The sequence below is a fragment of the Camelus dromedarius genome, chromosome 15, assembly GCF_036321535.1.
Source record: "Camelus dromedarius isolate mCamDro1 chromosome 15, mCamDro1.pat, whole genome shotgun sequence".
NCBI classification, from domain to species: Eukaryota; Metazoa; Chordata; class Mammalia; order Artiodactyla; family Camelidae; genus Camelus; species Camelus dromedarius.
In genome coordinates this window covers 24,658,275-24,681,460 of record NC_087450.1, presented here as the reverse complement: position 1 = coordinate 24,681,460, position 23,186 = coordinate 24,658,275, and the positions used below count along the sequence as shown (strand labels likewise).

The window sequence follows — 23,186 nt, the reverse complement described above, 5'->3', positions numbered from 1 at the left end:
TGAAGGGAGGCCCATCTCTTTAGTGCAGGTTGGAATCCCTTAGGAATGACATCACCTTCTTCAGTGAGTATGGCTGGCTTCATGGCTCCACGCTGGAAATGCTAAACTTGTATTGTGTTGTCTGCCTGTAGTTACTGAGAAAGGGGATGGGTGGGTAGGGGGTAACTAGGGTCAGTTATGTGTTCCCAAGAACACATTTTGATCACTGTTATTTTCTATGTAGGGGATTTTATTTTTGGTTGAGATTGGTGGGAGAAGCAGCTAGGGAGGAGAGTTTTAAATTTCTGAAGAGCTCAAAAGTGTAAAGCCTTGTTTTACAAATCACAGTAGGGTTTGAGGGTAATTTCTTTTATCTCCTCATTGGTTCACAATCATCCCGGTCACGGATTCCGGAGGTGTTTACCTGTGTACCTTTCTCCCACAATGCCTTGCAAATCGGTGCTCCCATAAATCTTGCATCGAGTTACTATTACAGGGCCGGAGTTACCCCAGAAAACGTCCGCTTAACATCTCGTGCTGGCAGCAGCAGTCTGTTGAGAAGATTCTTCCGTGAGCCTGAACTTACACGTCCCGCCCCCAACCCTCGCTGTGGCCTGGCCCAGTGCCCAGGGGGACTTTGCGTTACTTTCACCCGCTGGCACAGCCCGGCCGCCGCCGCGTGGTTGGCGCCCGCGCGGTGGGGACGCCGCGCGCGCCCAGGTGCGCGGTTCGCATGGCCGCGTGATCTCCGCAGACGCTAAGTAGTGGATGAGCCGCCGGGTCCGGGGACCTACGGGGCTCCTTACCCCACCGGCCGCCTCCTTTTCATGTGATAGTAATCAGAGACTTTTCCGTTACGTGAGGCTCTCAACAAAAGATCGTAATTCCAGCAGCTTTGTTTGGGAAGGTACCACCGCTGCAGGCGCGTCCTGAGCCCGGCCAGGGGGTCGGGGCTCTGCGGCGGCCGGTGGGTGGGGGGCCGCGGCCGGCCGGCCTCCCCTGCGCCCCTCGTGGTACAGCCTGCGTTTCCTCTACAATGCTGTTATGCTAATCAGGTGACATCACCGCCGGGCGCACGGCGAGTGGCTCCTGATTAAATTACAAACCGGCGGCCGCCACGGGCAGCCGGGAGGAGGTGTGTGCGCTGCGCCCGCGAGCTCCCGGGCTTGGCGACCAGGGCGTGCTTAGGATTGGCCATATTTTCAAAAAATTTAAAGTAGGGCTTGCGCCTCCCTCCCTCCGCCCTCCCTCCCCTCCTCAGTCATTTATTTCAAGGTTAGAGCCGAGGGCCACGAAAGGAAGGAAAGCAACAAGGAATTAGATGCGTGAGTGGCCGGGCTAAGGTGGACTCTCCTGCGGCCAACTTGCTATCAGATCACCCCGCTGGACTTTCAGACCGGAATGGGGCTTGCCTAAGGTCCAGCCCTTTTAGCCCGGGCCGGGAGCCAAGCGTTGCGGAAGCTGCTGCGTGTTGGATGGGGGTAGGAGGGGGCCGGAGCGGGATTTCCACCGTGCAGCCCGCCGGGGCGTTACGCCGGGCATAATGGAATTGCACAGGACGTCTAGCATCTCCGGGCCGCTGTCGCCGGCTTACACGGGGCAGGTGCCTTACAACTACAACCAGCTGGAAGGGAGATTCAAGCAGCTACAAGGTAAGCCCCCCTCTCAAAGGCTGGGCCTGCCCTGGAGCCGTACCTCCGGGGGGTTCTGAGGCTTTATTTGTGCCATATGGTACGTGACCCTAATGAAGACCGCCAGCGGCTCGCCCGGCCGCAAAGCCTCTGGTTGGCTGCGAGCACCCCATTCACTACTTAAAGGAGACAGTTTCTCACTCTCTTCTCCAGAAAAGCCACCATTTGGAGTCTCCCTCCCTCCCTCCCTCTCTCTCTCCAGTTTCCCTTTGGCTTTCTTGGTTGGCAGGTATCTGATGCCCACTGCACACACATTTTCTGCCCTTTTAGCTGTCTTGCATCTTGCCGTATCGGTGCTAATAAACCTATTAGCATGCAAGTATTTGATTCCCGGTAGCCTCCGTCTCCCAGCCCCCATCCTCTTACCTCTCGGAAGCCTAAAGGTGTAAAGTGCACCACCGGACACCCTGTAGAACAATAGCAAAGGGGAGGAGGGAGTGGTCTTTTTGTTCCTAAGCTTTGGGTAAATTACAGTTTTGATTCTGAAGCTTAATTTTAACTCTTTTGATGTATTGTGTTGGGGTAGAGCCTTCCCATCAATTTAGTGGGCTGTGTAATTTATAATAAAAACCATTATTGTCATTCCAATGCTTTGGGTTGGATTAGTTGGATCAATTACAGGTTACTTGGAGTCTGTGTGAGTCTCAGACAAACTGAATGACTCTAATATTTTACCTCACATATTTTTATGGAGAGCGGTGTGTGGGGTGAGGGCCTGCAGCGGGAGTGGCCCCTGCAGCCTTTGGCCCTGCCAGCGGGCCTGGCCGGCCACGTCTTGGAGCTTATACATGAGAAAGGATTCCTCACTGAAGACAGGACTCCTTCAGTTAGGAAGCCCCTGGAAGTGGTAGGATGGGAATGGCTCTAGTGGGAAAAGTAGCCTTTGCAGACCTTGTATGTTTCTTATTTTAACTCCTCTTGGTGCCACAAATGTGGTTCCTGTGAGGAGGAGGAGGAGGAGGAAGGAAGGAAGCAGCTCCGTCCTAGAATGTTTTCACTGGGAAGAGGGGGGATGAGATCTTTCATTCACAGGTTTATTTGTCTTGTGAAATAGTTGACAGTAACGACACTTTTCTGGAAAACAAGAGGCAGAGCAGGACGTGATTTTAAACATTTGCTGGGCTTGCTGCATTCCTGAGGCAGTTAGCTCAGGGGAAGCTCCGTATCTTTGCTTCATTCCTCTTGAGCTCTCTGAAGGTAGAATTTGCTTTTTGGAAAACTTAGTGGAGGCCAGGGGTGGTGAGGGGAACTTGTAGGTGGTAAATGGATGAGTTGGGGGGGGGGGTGTCCGTTATCTTCTGGGTGTGTGATCAAAGGCCCAGAGTTTGAGGTTTGAGGTTTGAGAGTCTGAGAATTCAGAATGCACCTCTTCTTCAAACGACCCAGGCTCCCTCCTTCATTGTGTCCCACTGCTGAGAGCGCACCCATGAGGATCCTGGATCAGAAGACCTGTCCTCAGTGTCCAGCCAGCCCCCTCCTGCAGTCTCAGAAGAAATGCAAAACCAAATAGAAAATAGAAGAAGGTGTGGGGAGGAGTGTGCCCACAGGCCCACCCATAACAAAAGGCTGTTATTCTGAAGGGTTGGAGTGTGGCTGTAAAACTGCTCACTGACGAGGGTGGAGCTTACACACAGGAAATGTCTTAAACCGTCCTCTCTGGAAAAGTAAAATTTAAATTAAAAAAGTGGGGTGCCTCTGATATTTTACGTTGTGTTTCCCAAGGAAATTATTTCAAAAGGGGCAAGCTTCACGTTTTGTGTGATTTTTTTGTTTTAATGACCTTTGTCCCCTAACTTAGTTCCAGATAACTTTCTTATTTCTAAATATTGTGGTTTTAGGGTTGCACAAGTTTAGTGTTGGTATTTCTATAACAGAAAACCACCCATGTTGAGGAACTGAGAAAGTGTGAATTAACGCTCAAGTGTGGTGGATCCCAGGAGAATTATGAACAGTTGGCATCGTCCTTAGTAACAAATGGAATTGACTGCATTTTAAGCAATTTTAGGAATATTTTTGATAACCTTTTCCCATCCCCACCTTCCACTCACAGTCTGGTATTTGTTACTTACTGTTTAGTATTTGTAGTTCTTCCAGTCATCACATCTTTGATATAGATTCTATCTGCCAATTTAATTTTGTGCATGCCTACTAAGCTGCCTTTTTCCTCTTTAATCTTTCCTAGTACTTATACTCCTCTATTGTCAAACGGCTCATCTGAATCAGTACTGTTTTTTTTTTTTTTAAGTGCTTCTTATATGAACTTATTCATTTAGCGTCTACACCTGAGAGTCTGAAAGTACTGTAGTTTTTGTAGGAGTTATTTCTGCATTTTTGTTGGTTTCAAATATTTTCACACTGGATTCTAGAAATTTCAGGAGGGATCAGACTGAGTTTTGATGTTCTAGCTAAGGGAAATACGATATTAAAATGAGTCTGGTCTTTTAGATTAAAATTGTTTCTTCTAGATTTATTGGTAAGTAATAAGCAAGTGTGATTAAAAATAAACTTCATTGATGTAAGGGATTGAGGTGCAGAGTCATGTCTTGCGTACTGATAACTCCTTGTAGAAGACCACAGCCAGGACTTTCCGCCCCTGATGGCTTTGAACATTACCCACTGACACCCAGCAGGCACCTGATGGGCACACCCAACATGCACTCAAGCTCTCTTTCAAGTTTTTCACCTGCAAGATTAAGTTACCACCTTCTTCAGAGTCTGTTCATCTATCTTATAAAGTTGGAGTCATTGTTTGGTTTTTCTTTTTTAAAAGAGGCATGCTGAAACACAACAGAATTCAACGTCATGTGTTTTTTAAAAAATGTGTTTGTAGTAACAGAGGTTCCTGATGATACCTTTTCTCCAGTTTCACATCAGCTGGCTCCACTCCTTATGAGGCAGACCTCCTGCTACGTCTCTCCTCGGAAACCGTGGCTCCTGCCTATTGTGTAAATTAAATTCCAGGCTCCTCAGCCTGGCACTCAGGACCCTCCTCCAAATGGCCCCAGACCACGAAATTCCGATTCCAGCTCTTACATTCCAACCCAACCAAATAAATCTTCCAGGTGGGCAGGCCTGCAGCTCTTCATGAAACCCAGCCCTGGGTTTTGCCTTCATAGTCTGCCTTCTGCCTCAAGGGCCCTGCCCTTCCCTTTTCCTGATAGAAATCCTTCCTGCAGTTTAAGACTGTGCTTACATTCCATTATTCCATAATGCTTCTCCTTGGCTCCTCATTGAGTTGGTGGGGAAAAGGTCTCTTGGGGTGTTTGCCACACACCAGACAAGTTAGTAGGAGCTTTGCCTGTGGTGTCTCATGTTGTCTTCACAGCACATGTATGAGGTTTTTTAATTAAAGTTTTTAATTTAAGTTCTTAGTTATAGTTGATGTACAGTTTATATGTTACAGGCGTACAATATAGTGATTCACTTTTTATTTGTGTTATACTTTATAGTATTATAAATATTGGCTATATTTGGCTGTATTCCCTGTGTTTTACAATATATCCTTGTAGTTTATTTGTAATAGTTTGTACCTCTTAATCCCTTACCCCCACATTGCCCCTCCTCCCCAGGTTTGAGAGATAAGATGGAGTTGAACAGCTTGTCCCGGGTCCCAGGTACTGCTGATGTCAGGCTGCTTATTGTTGTTCTCGAAATTTCTACTCCCAGACTTCTAGATATTAATATTGTATTTCTGCCATAAAAGAGGCAGGGTGACCTTGTGAAATGCTTTCCCCAACCTCCTTCCCTCGCCTGCCTGCCAGCCCTGTAGAGCGCTGATTCTGTCAGTTCTGGCCATCGAGTGGAGTTGTAACAGCATCAAAATGAACTTTTTCTGCCTCCTTTGCAGCCTGACCGTGACTCCAGCACCTGGCGTTTCTGGAGAAGGTGCTTTCTCTTAACTGTTCTGGCTCAGTGAATTTGTCGCACTGTCCAGAAGGAGCTGTGAAGTGGCCTGTTTTTACTGGGAGGGAGGGGACATAGAGGGAGACTGAAGAGTTGCAGGCCATGGGAGGGAGTTTATTACATGCTGTCTCAGGGTTGCCTTTAATTTCTTCATTTTTTGATTTCTTAACTGCTAGGGAAAGAATATTGCTGGGTGTACACCCATGGATCATGATGAAAATGTATTCTTAGGTTTTTAAGAAGAACTTTCCAGATTGTTACGGTACCTAGATGTTTTTCTCGTGTAATTTCTTAAACCTTAGAGAAAGATTGCTGGGTTTACACCTGCTTGTCATAAGGAAAACTTAAAGTTCTTAGATATAAAGTAATAGCCTTCAAATAGGTCCCATTGTGACAGTGAAAAGGTTTGGTGACAAATGATAACCCTGGTTTTTTAGGGGAGAGGGCAGGATTTATAAGAACATTCCTGGATTTACTGAAAGCATAAAAGATTGGGGTTTTGGTTTGGATAGCTTCCAATACTGTACTATGATACTGTGGACTTTCTAAGGCCAGAAAACTTTGTAGTATAAGCCATCAATTGAAAAAAAAACAAAAAAACAAACCCTCCTTTCACCAGTTACCTGAGTTTCAGCTCAAAATTTAGAGGTTCCTAATGGGTTTGTGAATTGGGATCCTTTTTGAATGATGTCCCCCTACTGCTACTAGTTATTATTAATATGTATAGTACTTAACGTTAGTATGTATCATCTTGCTTAATTAACTAAATGAGATTATTCAAAGTACCCAGCATGGAATCTAGTACTTAATAAGTTCTAAATAAGTAGGTATTTCCTTAGATTAATAATAATCCTAGAATAAAAGATATTCTATTACTTTCTGTAGATAAATAAACAAATCATTGGATTGAGATCAACCAGTATGAGGCGATCTCTGGAATCCAGGTTTTCTGACTCCAGATTTGATCTCCTCCTGTAGGACCACAAAGTGTGGGTTAGGCATGAGCCATGACACAGTTACCCAGCTATCGTGACTGCGTTAAAACTAACGAGCTCAGAAGAGCTTCGGGACATGCGGTGCTCTCGGGTTTTGTTGAGCTAGGAACACTGACAGACAAGGAACACTGATTCCTTGAGCTTAAGTCCAGTGTTTGGGAGGACTGCTGAAAGGACTCTTGGAGACCAGTCAGGAGGAAGGGGAGGGTAATAGATAACACCTTTTGAGGAGGAGACACCACTTTACTTAGGGCATTGAAATAACGGGACTCTGAATACCCTTCTACTGAGGAAGCTTTTTGAATGACTGTGTTCCCAATTTTTCACCTCTTCTCGTGCCTTGGGCCTGGGAAGGCATCTGTTCACAGCCCCACTGCCGCCTCCTCTGTGTGAGCCTCTCTGTGGTTTCCTAAAGCGTTTCCCCCCTGCCCCATGCAGCTGCCTCAGCTCTCTAGGGCAGGCCCTGATAAGGAATCTCCTTCCTGCAAAATCTCTTGGGATTTGACTCCAGTCGACCTTCCCACCTCCAGCTCCAGCTGCTCCTTACTCCACGGTACCCATGGTGCCCTCGACCTCCCCTGCGTTTTCCTGGCCTTGAGACCCTGCTCTCCTTGTTTCTGCCCCTGGGAATTAGTTCTTGTGTCGGGGTCATTTTTTTGAGGTTCAGTTCAGATGCCATTAAAATTCTCAGTATTCCTTGAGGGAGAGGCGATCAGAATCTCTGCTTGGATTCTTTTCCTTTGAGATTTAAAGTCTGAGCACTTGGTCATTCTCCTTTGATTTTGCTTTTGTTTCCGGTTTGAGTCTCTGCCTCTTTGTTTTCCTTACATTTTACAAAGTCTGGGAGCATAAAGAAAAAAGTCTGATGTACCCATAGCAGTCACTAAGTATCTGTTAAGGAGTAAATGAATGAAGTTAGTATTATGGACTGCTTTATCACAGTGGTTCTCAAAATGAGACTAGCAGCAGCAGCAGCATGACCGGAACTTGACAGAAATATATATTCTCAGGCCCCGCTTCTGACTTTCTGAATCGGAAACTCTGTGGGTGGGGCCTAGTAATAAGTTTTTAGCTAGCCCGCCAGGTGACTGGTGCACTAAAAGTTTGAGATCATTTGTATACTTTTTGTAATTTGGGGGTGGGAAGGTTTGGGAGGAACACATGGCAGGAATTCCTCCCAGATGGGAGCAAGTATTGTATCTGATTTCTTATTGAAGAATGAAGAGCTGGGGAAAAGTATGTTTTAGAACAAAATTGTGTAGTAGTGGAAAAGGAACTTAGTGAGTCAGGAATGAACTCTACCCTCCTGAATTAGAGAAGCCATCTAACATCCGTGGGCCTCAGCCACCTCAGCTCCCAAATGAGGTTAACACTGTGTCAGAGCTTCAGGTTTCCAGGGGACCATGGCTTCACACCCACTCATCTATTCCAACTGGAATCACTCCTGTGCACATTATCAAAATACACAGGTAGACCTCAGCCATTTTTAGATCTGAGGGCCTTGTCTCCCTTTGGCCTGACAAGTTTCTGTCAACTCTTAGAAGCCCCAGTGATGAAAAACTGATGACAGGGGAAATAAATGGTAGGGGCATTGTAAAGCCTTTTTCTGACTTCAATATTCTTTGCTTGATTGGCTTAATTACAACTTTGGCAGTTGTTTGTATATCATGGGTGCAAAGGACTTGCCATGTAAAGGTACATTAGTTGGTCACCAATCTGGGCTACTTTATGTAAAGCAAGAAGACTCCTAGGAAATCAGATCATAAAATGAAACTGATCTAAGCAATATAGGGCTTGCGTTTGTGGTTCTGCTTGTTTATTAACACATATTTTTGACTGCCTGCTTTTCAGTGAGCACCTGTCCTCTGGTTAGGAAGTGTGTGAGCGTGTTTCAGCTATGTTGGAAATGCTGACCGAGCTGACTGATGAGTAGAAGCAAGTGGAGAAGTAAACTTGGTCCAGGTGAGGGACCCGGGTAGGGGAATTCAAGCTGGGCCAGGGTGGCCAGAGTTTAGAGTGCAGAGTGAGGAAGGATAACAGACAAATGCCAGAGGATGCATGGTCCTATGTGTCAAGTTACAGAGCTGGAAAGTAAGGCAGGTGGTGGGAGGCTACTGAAGGATTTTAAATATAAGAGTGACTTGTTCGGACTCTTTTTTTTCCCCTTAAAGACAGGCTGATCTGATTCCTGAGTACAGTGATTGTTGTGGAGGGTGGGTGGTGGTCAAGAGAGGAATCAGGAGGTCCTTTAGGAGGCTGTGGCATTGTTGTGGTGAGAAACTTGGAAACAACATACCCTCCTTGAATTTTGAACTGCAAGTACTTAGAACCTTATTACTCAGTGGGGTCTCTAGGTGACCTGGGAGTGTGTTAGAAATGCAGAGTCTCAGGCTCACTCCAGACCTCCTGACTCATATAATTTCATTTTAACAAGGTCCCCAAGTGGTTTGTATGCACAGTCAAGTCTAAGAAGCTCTGCCTTGGAAATCATCTCTGCCTGCCCCTCTTCCCCATGGGCCAAGAGGGAAATAGTCCTAGAAAGGCTGTGACCTTTCTGAGGTTTCACATTTGTGTTTCATTTATAGTCTGCATTAAAGGAAGGAGTTGTATGTGTGTTTTTTTAAAGTAAACTGGGTCCTTTAAGTAACTATAAAAATAATCTAGTATCCAAATGAATAATAGTTAATTAAAGGGAGTTTAGTGTTACCCCAGCAGATTACAGGGCTTTAAAGCATGGTTGGCTAATTCTTAGCTTTGAAACTCTTTGTAGAATTTGGCTAGGATTTTCTTACTTGCTAATCCTGCAGTTCTAGAAATTTGTGAGGTTAAAAAAAACACAGGTTTTTTTTTCATCTATCCATTTGGTATTAATGTACAGAAATACTCTGGGCTACATTATCTATGTTCTTCCAGAATTTCAACACGGTGTCCTGGGAAGTAGAGGCTTATCAGTCCATACTTGATTCATGACTTAAACCTTTTGTATACTTTTAAACTATTTTTTAAGCAAAAATACTCCCTTCCTGCCCCCACTCCATCTTAGTAAAATGGTCCTAACTACATGACTGTTGCTGGTCTTGCAGTTGGTCAGACTTTAGTCCAGTTGCACGTTTGTCAGACTTACCCAGCAGTGCCTTCAGGTTTTGGTGTTAAAGGTGGATTTGAAATACATTAGATGTCTGTTACTTGGTAAGTGCTCATTTCCTGTGAGTCTGCAGGTGAAGCTTCAAAATTACTGGTTATTGATTAGGTAGGGGAGAAAAAGCACCTGCTACAACTTGTCGGCCAAAATCTTTTGCCCCTTAGAAGAAAGAAAAGGGGTGGGAAGATGAGTGACTTCTCTTCCGGACTGGCGCCACTCCAGAACCTTTCTGATGGGGAAGGGGCGTGGGTCGTGAAAGCAGCAGTCAGGAGGTGACTCAGACGGTGTTCCTTCAAAGGCAGGGTTGAAGGTTATTCATAGACAAAAGTCACATTCCAGCTCTTCTTTGTGTTACTCCAGAATATTTTTACATTTATTATTTCACAGTCATATTATGTTACCTCCAAATGAAAGAATAATTCATGTAAAATCCTGTAGCCCCAACAAATCTTAACTTTCTGATAGTTCTTTTCTACATACAATTTAACATGGTTATTATAATCATTATATAGACTTAGTTTTGTCTTGGTATCTTTTTTTTTTTTTTTTACTTAACATTGTAAACTTTTACTATGTGGTATTTCTATGCCTCTTGACAAATTGCTTTCCAAATCAGGACGATTTATTTACCAGCCTGAGCCAGCTATCTCTCCTGTGGGATGGTGGGTAAAATGAGTTCTATGTAATAAGGTTGTCAGAAGAATAAGCAAGATTCTCCATGGAAATTTTTCAGGCACAGTACCTGGTGCGCAGCTGGCCCCCAGTCATCAGGGACAGGCTTTATTATTACAGGTCCTAGGGAGGTCAAGCAGTGCCCTGCAGGGCAAGACTTTTGAACTTGAGGCTTCAACCCCCACCCCACCCCACCCCTGAAACCTGTTCTGGGTGTGGCTTCCTTCAGTGTGTTTAGAAGAGCATTGAGTTGGCCCGAAAGTGCACCCAGCTGAAACACCCCCTTTTAGTGTTCCCCTTTAGAAAGTACACAGGGTTGGAGGCAGTCACTTGAGTCTGGTTACTTTTGATGTAGGTTGAGGACACGGTGGCAGTGCCTCTCCCAAGTTCATCAAAAGAATGCAAAGCGGTTAGTGCCGCATCCAGGGCGTCCGGCACGTTGTCAGAGATGCCGGCCGTGGCCAAACTCACTTTAACTGCCCTCTGTAGATTCTTGAATGCCTCTACTGTGTGTGCTTTTGAAAGGCCTTTCTTTGCCTTTCTCTCTCTCTCTCCCCCAACCTTGTTTTCAAGAGGCACAGGACCTTTAAGTAGCAAATCCAGTAATCACACACAGTGGCACGGAGACACAGATTGGCCTATATTTGGTCTCACAAAGGCCTTGTGAAAGATCTGGCCTTAAAGTCTTTTTTTAAACGCTTAAATGATGCAAGTGGAAAGTTAATTTGAGGATCACTGAGGCACGATTCATTCATGAAGAATGTGAGCAAAACATAAAAAGTCCAGAGGCCCTGATCTTCCCTGGTGGCAAGGAAGTTACACAGGCTGTGTCATTATTTGGGTGAATTTTACCCCCCCACTGAGAGTGCAGTTGTGATGGAGTTTTGGAGTGAGAACTATCAGTTTAAGTATACAACTAGTTGCAGGAGTGTGTGTGTGTGTGTGTGTGTGTGTGTGTGTGTGTGTGTGTTTGGCCTGAAATCCTTACACAAACTATTGACAGTATTTTGGTGACACTGACAAGCAAATGGTGGTTATCCTTTGGAATGTAGCCTTGGCATTTTGCATTAGATTTTTTTTAAAAGAGAAACTTTTAAAAGTTTTTGTGGAGTCTTTTAAAGTCTGAACTGTTAAATGCCAGTGAGATTCTGTGGATTGCTAGCTTGAACATATAGTAGTTGAGAGGTGAATACAAATCTCGTGCAAAGTGTGTTTCTGGTGCTTAAAAACGAACGGTGCCCTGATTTTTATTGAGGGAGACGTTTATTCCTACAGAGGTTTAAACAACTTGCTATAAAAAAAAAAATCAGTCTTGCAGTGGTAGAGAGAGATAATGTATTATCTGCGAACAAGTGCCAAGCTGATGAGATCCCAGCTGCAGAGTCTGTGGCAGAGAGTAGGCGGCAGTGGCTGGGGGAGCAGTCGGGGAGAGTGGCCAGAACCTGGCAGTGGTGAGAAGGCTGTGTTGGAGTTAGAACATCTTAGCTCTTGTTTCAGAAACACGAGGGTGGTGGAAAGCACGTGGGCTGTGGATTCACATAAGGCAGCGTTCAAATCTTGGCTCCACCAGTGACCTCACTGAGCCCCATTTTCTTCCTCTGTAAAAACTGGGAAGAATAAGGAGCCCTTGGGGTGGTTGGGAAGCTTGAATTAGGATATTATATAAGTCAGGTGACCGGCTCATCCCGGTTTGACAGAGACTTTCCCAGTTTAGCACTGAGCGTTCCACATCCAGGGACTCTCCTTGAGTCCCAGACAAGCTGGGTGATGTACGAAAGCACCTGTTACTATGAGTGGAGGACAGAGGAGGATGTCTGTGTGTTAGCTCATCCCTGCATCCCTTCCTTGGCCCATAAACAAAGCAATATATGAATGCATGAGTCAAGTAATGAAGCAGTAATGCACACAGACCTGTTTTAAAGTGAGTTAGCGGCTCTCCTTCCCTGTTGCCTCTTATTCCCTGAGGAAGGAGGTGGCCTTACCAGCCATGTAGTAAATAGTGTGTTGAATGAAGGAATGAATCACTCACGATAATGATTTTGGCTCTGTGAGGTAGCTAAGCTATAACTTAGGAAGGGCTTATCTCAGTCTGTCTACTTTTCTGATAAAATGAAATTTTGATAGGACCCCAGGGACCTCCCTCAAAGAGCCCTTGTACTTTGCAGGTCACTGGGGAATTTACTTAACTCTGGTGGAAAGCAGAGGAGAGGGAAACCCACAGGACTACCGGATTTGGAGAGAGGAACTCTTCCCCCCAAATGAATTAGGCATCAGGTTATTGCTTCATTTTTGTTTTCTTTTTCCTTTGAGTGGGATGTGAGCAAGAGCAGTTGGACCAGGAGAAGAATTTAAGGGTAATGCTAATACACAGCAAAAGAGGTAAAAGTGCGCGAAACTGCAGTCCATTCTTCTAGGTGTGGTAGCCATTCAGAGTTTTATATTGTGTGACTGTAAATACAACAAATGCCACTTCTCTAATGCGAATATGCGTTTGCTCACGGTGATGCCGTGTGAGTAATGCCTTTCTAGAAGCCAGGCAGTTAATAATACTCTGAGCAAATAAAGGTAGGGCCTCAATTTTAGATACCAGAGAAATGTGCAAGGGTAGCCTTTTAAACTGAAGAAACAGCCACAAGAAAACTAATTTTGGCCCGAGAACTGCTACTCCCCAGCCCTCAGTGCCTTCCAATCTCTACTCCCGCCTTAAAAAAAAAATGGTTTTCATCTGCAAATAAATATGATTTCAATTTTGAGACAGGAGGTTATTTTTTCCCTTGAAACACAAGGAAGCAATTTCTAAAAGTCATACTCGTTCCTTAGTGGGCTTGACTGCAGCCAGGCTCGACTAGGAGTTCTTGGCCCCGGGACCACATGCGCTCTTCATCAGGGTAGTAAATTCAGATGGCTTTTTGGGAAGGGAGAGGCTGGAGTTGAGGGAGGGGAGCCGAGACCTGCTGGGCGTCAGCTGGGAGAGGGGCCCAGAAGCTCCTCTCAGCCATTGTCATCACCCAGGGATTCTGAGATGACCTTTCTTACCTCATTTTCATATGAGCTCACAGCTCTCTGCACACATAGTGTCCCAGGCCCTCGAGCCCTCTTTGTGTGATAAGGTAAGGAGCCGCTCTTCTCTTCTCAGCGATTTTGGGGAGAGGAAAGTGAGGCACAGGTCACTCTGTGATTCAGCAATTGCTTTGGAATCTTCTGTTTCTGTTCCCCCTCCACCAGGGGGAATTCACACTGTAACTGATCTGCTAAGGCTCCCTGCCTTAAAAACCCACAAACAAAACTCCTGTTGGAGTAGGAAGCCCGATCATTAGAATAATGAATGGTGTTACACAACCCCTGGTCCATATTCTGCATTATGGAGGGCCTCTGTCTGTAGCTCTTTGCTAGTCACTAGGGTCCAGTTTCAATCCCTGTCCTCAGGAAGCTCACAGACCAGTCAGAGCATTTTTGTAATAGGATTTGAATGGATGTGTGTGAGGAAGAGGGATGCTTTATACACCTGCGCAGCAGAGAACGCCAGCCCTCCCCACTCTCCTGGGGTTGCTGTGAGAATCAGTTACATAATGTGTGAACTCCCGCTGAAAAACACAAACTCCTAATTGATTCTAAGAAGTTTTTGGTAGGGAAACAAACAGTGAGGCCGTCCTTGTGCTCAGGTCCACTCAGCTGGTCTGGTGTCCACTGACGTAGGAAGCTGAGAACTTTGAGTGACAACAGGCAGCATTTTATTAAATTCTTATTCAATAATAAGACTCTGTGCCATTTATTATGTGCATTTCTTCACTGCACGCCCAGAACGCTAGAGATGGGCACAGATGTTATCTGTTTGCAGATGAGGAAACCAAGGCTTGGAGAAGTGAAGCAACTTGCTCAGAGCCAGCCAGCCAGTAAGTGATGGGCCGGGCAGGGACACCCGGCTGTATGTTCCCAGAGCCCCACACTGCACTGCCTCTCGGAGGTAGCTGTCTTTACAGGAGGACCCAGGTGTGGCTGGGTGCGGAGGGAGCGGTTGGACCAGGTCTTGTAACAGCCTACACATTTTCTTGAGTCTGCTTTGAAGCATCTCCCTCAGCGCTGCCTCCTCAGAAACCATCCTCCCCTCTAGGTGTGAGATTTATGATGTGGTTTCCTTCCTCCTGCCGCTGGAGGTCAGCTTTTCTCCCCCGGGGTGTGGCCCCCGGGGTTGCTGATGATCTACTGTGCTGCCCACCTGTGCTCAGGATGGGTCACATTCGTGTCACCCCGCGGCAAGCTGGGGTGCTGCTTGGGCCGGAGCCGTGTGGTCTGTCTGGCTTGGAATTGGAGGTCACACCCTTACAACCACATCGCTCATGAATCTAGTGGTTCCTGTGATGTAAAAGTTAAACCACAAGCTGCTCTCTCTTGCTCTGAATGTGACTTTTTTAAAAGAAGTTTTTGTGGGCTTATCAGCCTGAACTAGGTATAAACCAGGTACCTTCAACTACATACAATTTTTCCATCCAGCAGTTCTGTGAGGTAAGTGGCATTGTACCTGCTCTGTGGACTCAGGAGCCTGAGGATCAGAAAGTCGCAATGAGATGGCCAGGTTCTTACCCAGCAAGTGATAAACTGGGTGACTTCATGAAATTCTGCAGCAAGAGGGGGCTGTTTTCAGCATTCCTTTGAACTTCAAGCACACGCTTTTTCTAAATAGGTGGAGGCAGAGAGCAGGGCATAGTGTATGTGTCTGGCAGCACATGGCTGAATTTTATTGATTTTAATTTTTGTTTCAAATTTTGTTTAAAACGTGTATTTAATCATTCTTACTTGCATCTGGCCAAATTCATAGGTGTACCACTTAACCTAACATTGAATGAAATGCACAGCTTGAAAATGGAAGGCTTACCAGTAGGTTTCTCACATGTCAATTTCTAATGAAGACTGTTGCAATTGATGAGTAAATCCTTGCATTAAAAACAACACAAGCTGCTAATTTGCTTACCATTGATATTGCAAGGGGCGTGGCATTGCAGGAACGGGTAACACATCTGCATACCTTGAAGGGCAGAACTGACAGTCACCCACGTGTCGATACAGTGTCTGGTGAATGCACTTGGGCTGTTTGGAGGGATGTTGAGCCATGTAACAGCCTAAATTCAGGTGATACTGAGCCTCAGGGCATGGACATGGATATAGACCCACTGCTAATACTGTGAGGGCTCTGATCCTGAGTTGTTGGAGATGAGCTGCTTGCAGCCAAGCATCTCTTGTGATGAAGTGATGTGGTGGGGACTCAGCAGCAAGCAGACTGCTCGGCTTTAAGGTACCAAGGACTCATTTGAACCTGCCCACAAACCTCTGAACCAAAAGAGGGAAAATGTGCTTACCTACATTTGGAGAGCTGGGTCCCAACATGCCTCTGCTTAGGCAGTCATGGAAACCTGGTCTTTCTTCCTTTCTCCTGGGTGAGACAGGAATTAACCTGCAGCACAGAAGAAACATGCTTGGGTTGGTGCTCAGGGCAGGTTCCAGAACCTGGTTCAGTGTAGGTTATGGCAGCAGAGTTAGAGGGAAGGGTGGGTGATGGTGATGGTTTGCATTAATCCCTGTCATTACCCAGGTCAGTCTGTTCTTTCTGCTGCTCCCTTGGCTCAAGGAATGACTTAAAGCTGGAACACTGATGAGAGGTGTACTTAGGCCCAGGAAAATTGCTGTTGGCTCCAGTTTCTTTACTTTGGTGATAGAAATATTGATATCCAGAAATTGTATTCAGAGCTCAGCTGTCAAAATCTGGAAGTCAGTCACTTATAAGGTGTTCTGGTCGATTCCCCAGTTCCTACTGACTGTTGGAATAGAGTAGCCTCTGACTCCTAATTAATGAAGAATCAGTGCTGTGGGTGAAGGCAGGATGAGTTTTTAGAACACCTTTGTAGCTCTAAGATCTTTAAAGGAGCCACCAAATCCATCTCACCTGTTCATTCGACAGTTCAGCAAGTTACAATGCTGTTGAGCACACTGCAAAAACAGGGGTAAGAGACAGCCAGGGTCTCAAATTACATTCTAGAAGAGAGTACCAGGTAGAAAGTGGCAGGTATCCTAAGACAAACAAGTAACACCCCTGGGTTGTGGGGTGTGAGAGAGGCTTTTTGGAGAAGTTGACATTTGAGCTGCAACTTTGAATGTGACTAGGATTAGGTAATGAGATCATGGGTGTTTGGGGGTGTGGATGGGGTATGACCAGAGGGAACTACAGACCCTGAGGCATGTTGGGGGACTGGCTAGGCCTCTGCCTAGGATATGATGTATATGTTTACCTTCCATTTCAATTATTAATGCTCATGATTATTAGTCAGGGGTTTTGCTAACCCTTTTTGTTAGCCAGCATTCAGCTAATATTGGCACATGTATAGGGAATCAGGTGCTTAGGAGCTGATGTCGGTGAAATGACCTTGCACAAGCAACTCACCTGTCAGGAAGGGTTGTTAGATCATCATCTGATGCAGATTTAAGGGCCTCTGCAAATGGGTGCATGGAGGGTACTACTGGCCATCCCACGGTAACTTTCATTTCACCAAAGGCTCCTCCGAGACTGCTGGATAGATGCCCACTGCTAAAAAAAATACCGCAAGCATTTCTGGCTTCTCTGTTCTCTAGGCTCACAGACTTAGTCCTGTGGTGGAACTAACAGGCTAACAAGGAGAGTGAAAGCAAAAGAAAAATAGATCCTCATGCAAAGAGAGAAGGAAAGTAGGTTCCCACCTAAACTCTAGCCCTGAGGTGGTGGTGGCGGTAATAGTAATAGAGCTAAAACGTCTTGTAACTTAATCCTGGGACAGTGCTGTTCAGAGTACTTTGCATGTATTGACTCCTGTGCTCCTCACAGCATTCCTGTGAGGTAAGAATTATCTCCATTTCAGAGATGAGGAAACTGAGGTACAGGAGGCACATTGCCCAGGGACGCTTAGCTGGTAGGTGGTAGAGTCTGGGTCCAGCCCCGGCAGGCTGCGCCTGGACTCTGAGAGTCTGTGACCATGTTGCCGGACTGCCTCTCCAGAGCATTTCCCACATAGTGCTCAAGGCCCGTGCTCTTGTAGGTCCCAGATTAGCATTTCATTAGCACCTGGGAAACCTTGCTTTGGTGAAAGCAATTGCTGAGAGGTGGAAATTCCTGGCCCCATTCCAACTGTGAGGGATTTGCTGACTTTCGCTCCTAACTGGCAGCGACAGTGAGAGGCAGCACGATAAACACATGTAAAACTCAAGTGTTGCTTGATCTTGGAAGACTTTGTTTCCTTTTCTTTGATGGCACTTTGGTGATTCTGGCAGAATAGGAGGTACTGAGCTGACGGTGCAGACTCTTCGATTTTTTTCCCCTGGTGGTACAAGTTATTTGTCACTGCATCATGAACCCACCATTCTATTCTACCACTATTGAGATTTTGTCATTTAGATGCTTTGCTTTGGTGGTGGTGTGTTTGTTTGTATTTGCCTGGCCTTTTGCCAGCATACAAAGTTATTTGTGAAGGAACTTTGAGAATGTGGAGTGAGGGGTCCCAGTCCTGAAGTAGAAATGTGGAGCCTGATGTTGGCTCCTAAGGTACCGGCTCTACAGAAGGTAAACCTGGAGCGGTTTTCAGCGGTGACGGCATCACCTAGGAGCATGGAGCTGGGCCAAAACCCACGATGTAAGTTCAGATGCTTGGAGTTTGCTCATTTTTCTGGACTTTAAACATTTGCAGCTGCTGGAGCATTTGTTGGTGTTATTTAGGCCGAGTTGCCTTTTTGTTCTGTGGTTTTCCAGCGTGTGAATAAAGTAGATAATCCCTATTTCTGGTCCGGCTGCTGCCAAGTGTAAGTGAAGACTTCCAGCTGCTGTTCACCCCCTCACCCCCGGCCACCTTTTGAGTTTCCCTGTAGCAGCTGTAAAACCAGTTTTTAAGAGGGGCACCAGTTCATCCTTATTTGTTATACCCTAAAACCACAAGCTTGATTTTGTTTGCCATCCATTGTGTTGTAAATTTGGCATAAAAGAAGCAAGAAATATATGTTTGTTCATACCCCACCTAGTTTAAGAAATGATTTAATTTAGCCTAGGCGAATGTCTCCTGACTGTCATTTGTATGTGTGTGCGTGTGTGTGTGTGTGATGGTCATCCTGCTGCTGAGCATTGGGAATCACAAGACTCATCATGGGATTGTTCGGTTGGTGAACACTAGGGTTGTTCTCTTCCTTGGCGCCTCTGTCCAGAAACATGTGAATGCCTTTCTTGGGGAGGTCTGACATTGTTAGACTGAAAGGTGCCATGTCCCTGCTACAGTTCTTTTTTGCCCCAAGAAATTTTCCTTTGAGGGTGCTGTAGGAAAACCCTCCTATGTGGTGAGTGTGTATGTCGTAAACTTCCATTTTGATCTCTTTGGAGAGTAAAGCTTATTTTACGGATTTTTATAGTTTAAGTGATCTCTTTTACCTTTGAGATACAGTGTACTTAAAGGGTAGAAGGAGCTATGACAAGCATGCAACCAGGATGAATTGTATTAGTTTCCATTCAATATGTGGTACGCCACGGCTTTAAGAGTGTCACCCAAAGAGACAGAAAACAGGATTATTATCAGTTACCATTTTTTGAGATTGATTCTGTAGAGCTGACAGCCAGATGTGTCTTCGATATTCTATAGTACACGAGTAAAGCATAGAATATCACACACCAGATGTTTCTGAAAACACCTAACTACCCATCTTTCACATTCAGCATGTAGGGACTGTAGCACCCAGTGAGGGTCGCTTCATCCCGTTACAGTAGGAACAGCACAGTTGGCCAGAAACTACTGTTCTGTTAATGCCAGCACACTGGACAGACCAGGTCCTTACCTAGCTGGGGCACATCAGGGTCGCTGAGCGTTGCCGAGCGGTCTCGCTTTTGAATTGGGAAGATGTCTCCCTGTAAAGAAAAGCACCTTTGTGAGGCCCCATAGCTCCTGATTGTTGACCTTTGGGTTTAGAGACAATGCCAGTCTCAGAGGATTGATGAGAAATGTCGGAACCAGTTCTGGCCAATGCATGAAGACTAAAGTGATTGTATTGTTTGTCAGGTCTTTCTGGAAAGTACAATGTGACAGAGATCCTAAACCAGTAAAGGTGAATAGCCTAGAGCACTTTTAACTGTCTTTACTTTGGAAACAGGTTATAAACACAAATCTCTGCTGGACTTGAATGAGTGTTTTATTTCCCCTTTCCCGGAGTAAGAGCTGCTGACAAGAACAGCTCTCTGGTGTTGCTGGGACAAGCCTGTATGACCTTCCTTCTGTAAATAATTAACAGGGGAATATTTTCATTTACATTAAATCCATATATGAAAGTGGTTTCCAGGCTAGTTCTGACAGCCTCTGGCCCCTGCAGGGAAGGAAGCTAATGCTGAAATAATTTAGGCTTTCAAATGGAACCCTAGAATATTCTCTTCAAGGCAGTGATGGCTGCAAGGCAGTTTTTCTTTGAAGTAAAACCCAGAGAGTGTGAAGGTTACTCTGAGGTGACTTTATTGTTACATAACAGGTAGAGTTTGCTTCTTGCTGGTTTGCTGAGTGGCGGAGGTTAAAGCTAGAACTATACGTGGAGCTAAAAAAAAAATCACCTGAAACTTTTAGGAAACCAGCAACATTTAAAGGCTTCTGGCCCACTTTGGCTGGGTACTTTTCACTTTCAGTGCCCACACTGACTCTTCATAGCCTGTTTCTTGAATACATAAAGGACAGATACATTCACATTATTGGGAAAGCACTTTGAAGTACAGGCCTTGTCAGTTGGGAGAATCAATAGTATTGCCATCAAGTATTTATAGTAGTCAAGACGTGGAAGCAATCTAAGTGCCCATCAGTAGATGACTGGATAAAGATGTGGTATACAATGCAATATTACTCAGCCATAAAAAAAAGAGTGAAATATTGCCTTTTGTAGCAACATGGATGAACCTGGAGATTACCATACTAAATGAAGTCAGACAGAGAAAGACATACCGATCATATATCACTTATATGTGGAATCTAAGAAATAATACAAATGAATCTGTATACAAAACAAACAGACTCACAGACATAGAAAAAAACTTATGATTACCAAAGGGGAAAGGGGGAGGGAGGGATAAATTGGGGATTAACAGATACACACCATTATATAGAAAATAAACAACAAGGGATTTACTGTATAGCAAAGAGAACTATATTCAGTATCACGTAATAACGTATAATGGAAAAGAATCTGAAAAAGAATATATATAGTTGTGTATATATGAATAACTGAATCACTTTGCTGTACACCTTTAACATAATATTGTGAATCAACTATACTTAAATTAAAAAAAAAAAGTATTGCCATCAGCTGCTTAACAAAAAAAATCTTGCCTCCCTCATTGTTTCTTGACAGAATGAGAATGTTACTGCCAGTAACTAGTTAATTCTGAAAGGACCTGGGTTCCTACCATGCAGTTCCAGAAGTAGCAGACCAGGCTACCAGGATGAGATGCACACATAACCAATTTAATGATTAATGCAGGATGGAGAGCAGAGGCGTTGTCTGTTGTCATTAAGTGCTTCTTCATAATTCATAACCTTTTAGCTATTCTTAGCATTGGGGAGGAAGGGATTCTCTGAACTGAGAATTCTCAATGAGATCTTTAGTGAGACACAAGATGGTAACTATCCAGCTTGCCCAGCACGTGGTCGTCCTTTGATGCTGACAGAATTTGGTGTTGCTCTCAGGGCATCCTGGCTGGTGCAGAGCTGCGGTGGCCTCTGGGCTCCTGCAGTTACTCTTTTCCAGTTGCTGAATCAACCCTGGGGAAGCCAGCATTCATGCTTTGCTTTCTTTGCCTTTTTTTGTTTGTTTGTTTACATTTTATTTGCCCTGGGACTACTTTGAGGCTTTTCAGTAATTTTCTGGGGGTGGGATATTAGCCCCACAGTTTAAGAAAACTGTCCGAAGGCCTGAGCTCATAACAAGAATAAAACCCTTTTTCTCTTGTCATTACTGCTTCCTCTTCACCAACTAATTAGCCAGCTGTTGCAGGTCTTATTAAACTTCATTAATCCTGAGCATCTGTCTATCGGAATTGCCTCAAGATAAAAAGGGGAAACTCAGCTAAACATTTTTGTTGCTGCCGCTAATTACTAAGAGCTATACTTTTTATTAATTAATTGCTCCACTTGCTTTCAGATCTGAATGGGGACCTTTCCCCATGCCAGATAACAGGCACTTCACTCTCCCCAGGCTGCAGAGGTGCTGCTCTGTGGTTTGGTACATGGGTGCCTGTAATTATCAGGGCCAACAATAGGGTGGCTCTGGAAACAAAGTTAAAAGAAAAACACACCTGGAAGTCTGGCTGTGTGTAACCTAGCTTGTTCAAAGCCTTCAGTTGATATTGATGCTTTTTTAAAAACAGGTACAATCTTAAATGATCTCATCTGTTATAGCAAAACAATTGCAAAGCTAATTTTCTTGGCTTGTTGGTTCCACAGTCTGAAAAATAAGTTAAAGGGTGGTTAGGATGGGCGAGAGTAATGGACGTTTCTGTGCTGTGGCTGAAAGTGATGTGTGAGACGGAAAGTGCTGATCTTGGGTTTGGATTGGTGGTGACTGAGAGCAAGGTGAATTACACTTGTCCCAGATGTGAGGCAGGGGAGAGGGACACCTCCCTTGATGAGAACTGAAGAGAGACCCTGATGGAATTGAAAGAACAGTTGAAAATACGGAGGATTTTTTCTGATGAGGGCTTCTGCCATCATTGAATTACGAGTAAAACTCTCACTTTTGGAATTGTTAGGAATTAAGCTGCAGGGTAACTTAAGAGACTTACTTCCATGTGCTCCCTATAGGTGGGGGAAGAACAAATCCAGCATTCAGGCTTGAACCCCATTTCATCACAGTTGCAGTGTAAGGTCTGTGCTGGTGCAGAATTCTGTTTCTGGAGCAATGGGGGCTGTGTTGTCAGAGCTTGGGTCAAACTCCTGGGACTGTGCTTGCTTTGTGACTGTGGGCAAGCCACTGAGCCTCTCCGAGCCTTACTCTCTGAGTTTACTCTGAGGCACAATGTTTGATGGTATGAGTACCTGCTTCACAGTGTGGTTATGAGAATTAATTGTGGGTGAAGTGCTTAGAAGGGTGTGTGGCCCTTACAGTAAGTGCTCCGTAAAGCAAGGATGGGGGTGGGTACGGGAGATGACAGTGGACATCCCCATATTTTAGGATCATGTCTGTGGAACGTCCCACTCTGTAGCTGAGGTACTGGTGGACCAGCCCCAGGCGGCTCTTATCTTCTCCCTGCTGCTGATGGGGGACGTCTTCTGGACTCATCTCAACTGTGAAGCTTTGACCCCTTGACTCACCACCGGTCGTTCCATCCTTCCGTGCTGTTCCTCATTACCGTGCAGTATAATTACCTGCCATTGAGACTGGTGTGTCATTAAATGTAAACTGCTCCAGCATCTCTCTGTATTTCCCATTGCTTAGTACAGCAAATTACAACCACTTTTGAAAAGTGAAATTTGTCTTTCCTGTAGATTAAGTCTGAGGCACAACCCCCAGTAAATAAAGGGTATAAAATGGAGCATTTCTGACCAAAGTGCAGGTGAAAACGTGGTACTTGGAGCCCGACCTCCGGGAACCTGGTTTGAAAACCACTTGCCTAGCATCCTGTAGACTTACGTGTTTCTTCAGGGAATGTCACTTATTTTTGTATTAATATCCTTGGTTGCCGGTGTACTAAAAGGAAGTATTAATATTTGTTTCCCTTATTCTGCTTATAAGTGTTGTATAGAGTTCAGTACTGATTTAGTATTCTCCAGAAGA

At 45.0% G+C, this 23,186-nt stretch overlaps 1 protein-coding gene across 3 annotated transcripts in view; it reads left to right on the top strand.

Annotated features, from left to right (window-relative positions):
• Nucleotides 1–23,186, top strand: part of SPTBN1 (spectrin beta, non-erythrocytic 1) — a 184,407-nt gene that overhangs the window by 81,039 nt on the left and 80,182 nt on the right. The window contains exon 1 of one of the 3 annotated variants that reach the window (XM_031467037.2): nucleotides 1,213–1,631. The exons of the other annotated variants lie outside the window; for them this stretch is intronic. Coding sequence (XP_031322897.1) covers nucleotides 1,523–1,631 — 109 coding nt within the window. The 5' untranslated portion in view covers nucleotides 1,213–1,522. Of the gene's footprint in view, nucleotides 1–1,212; nucleotides 1,632–23,186 lie in introns of those variants that run through there. 3 annotated transcript variants of the gene reach the window in all.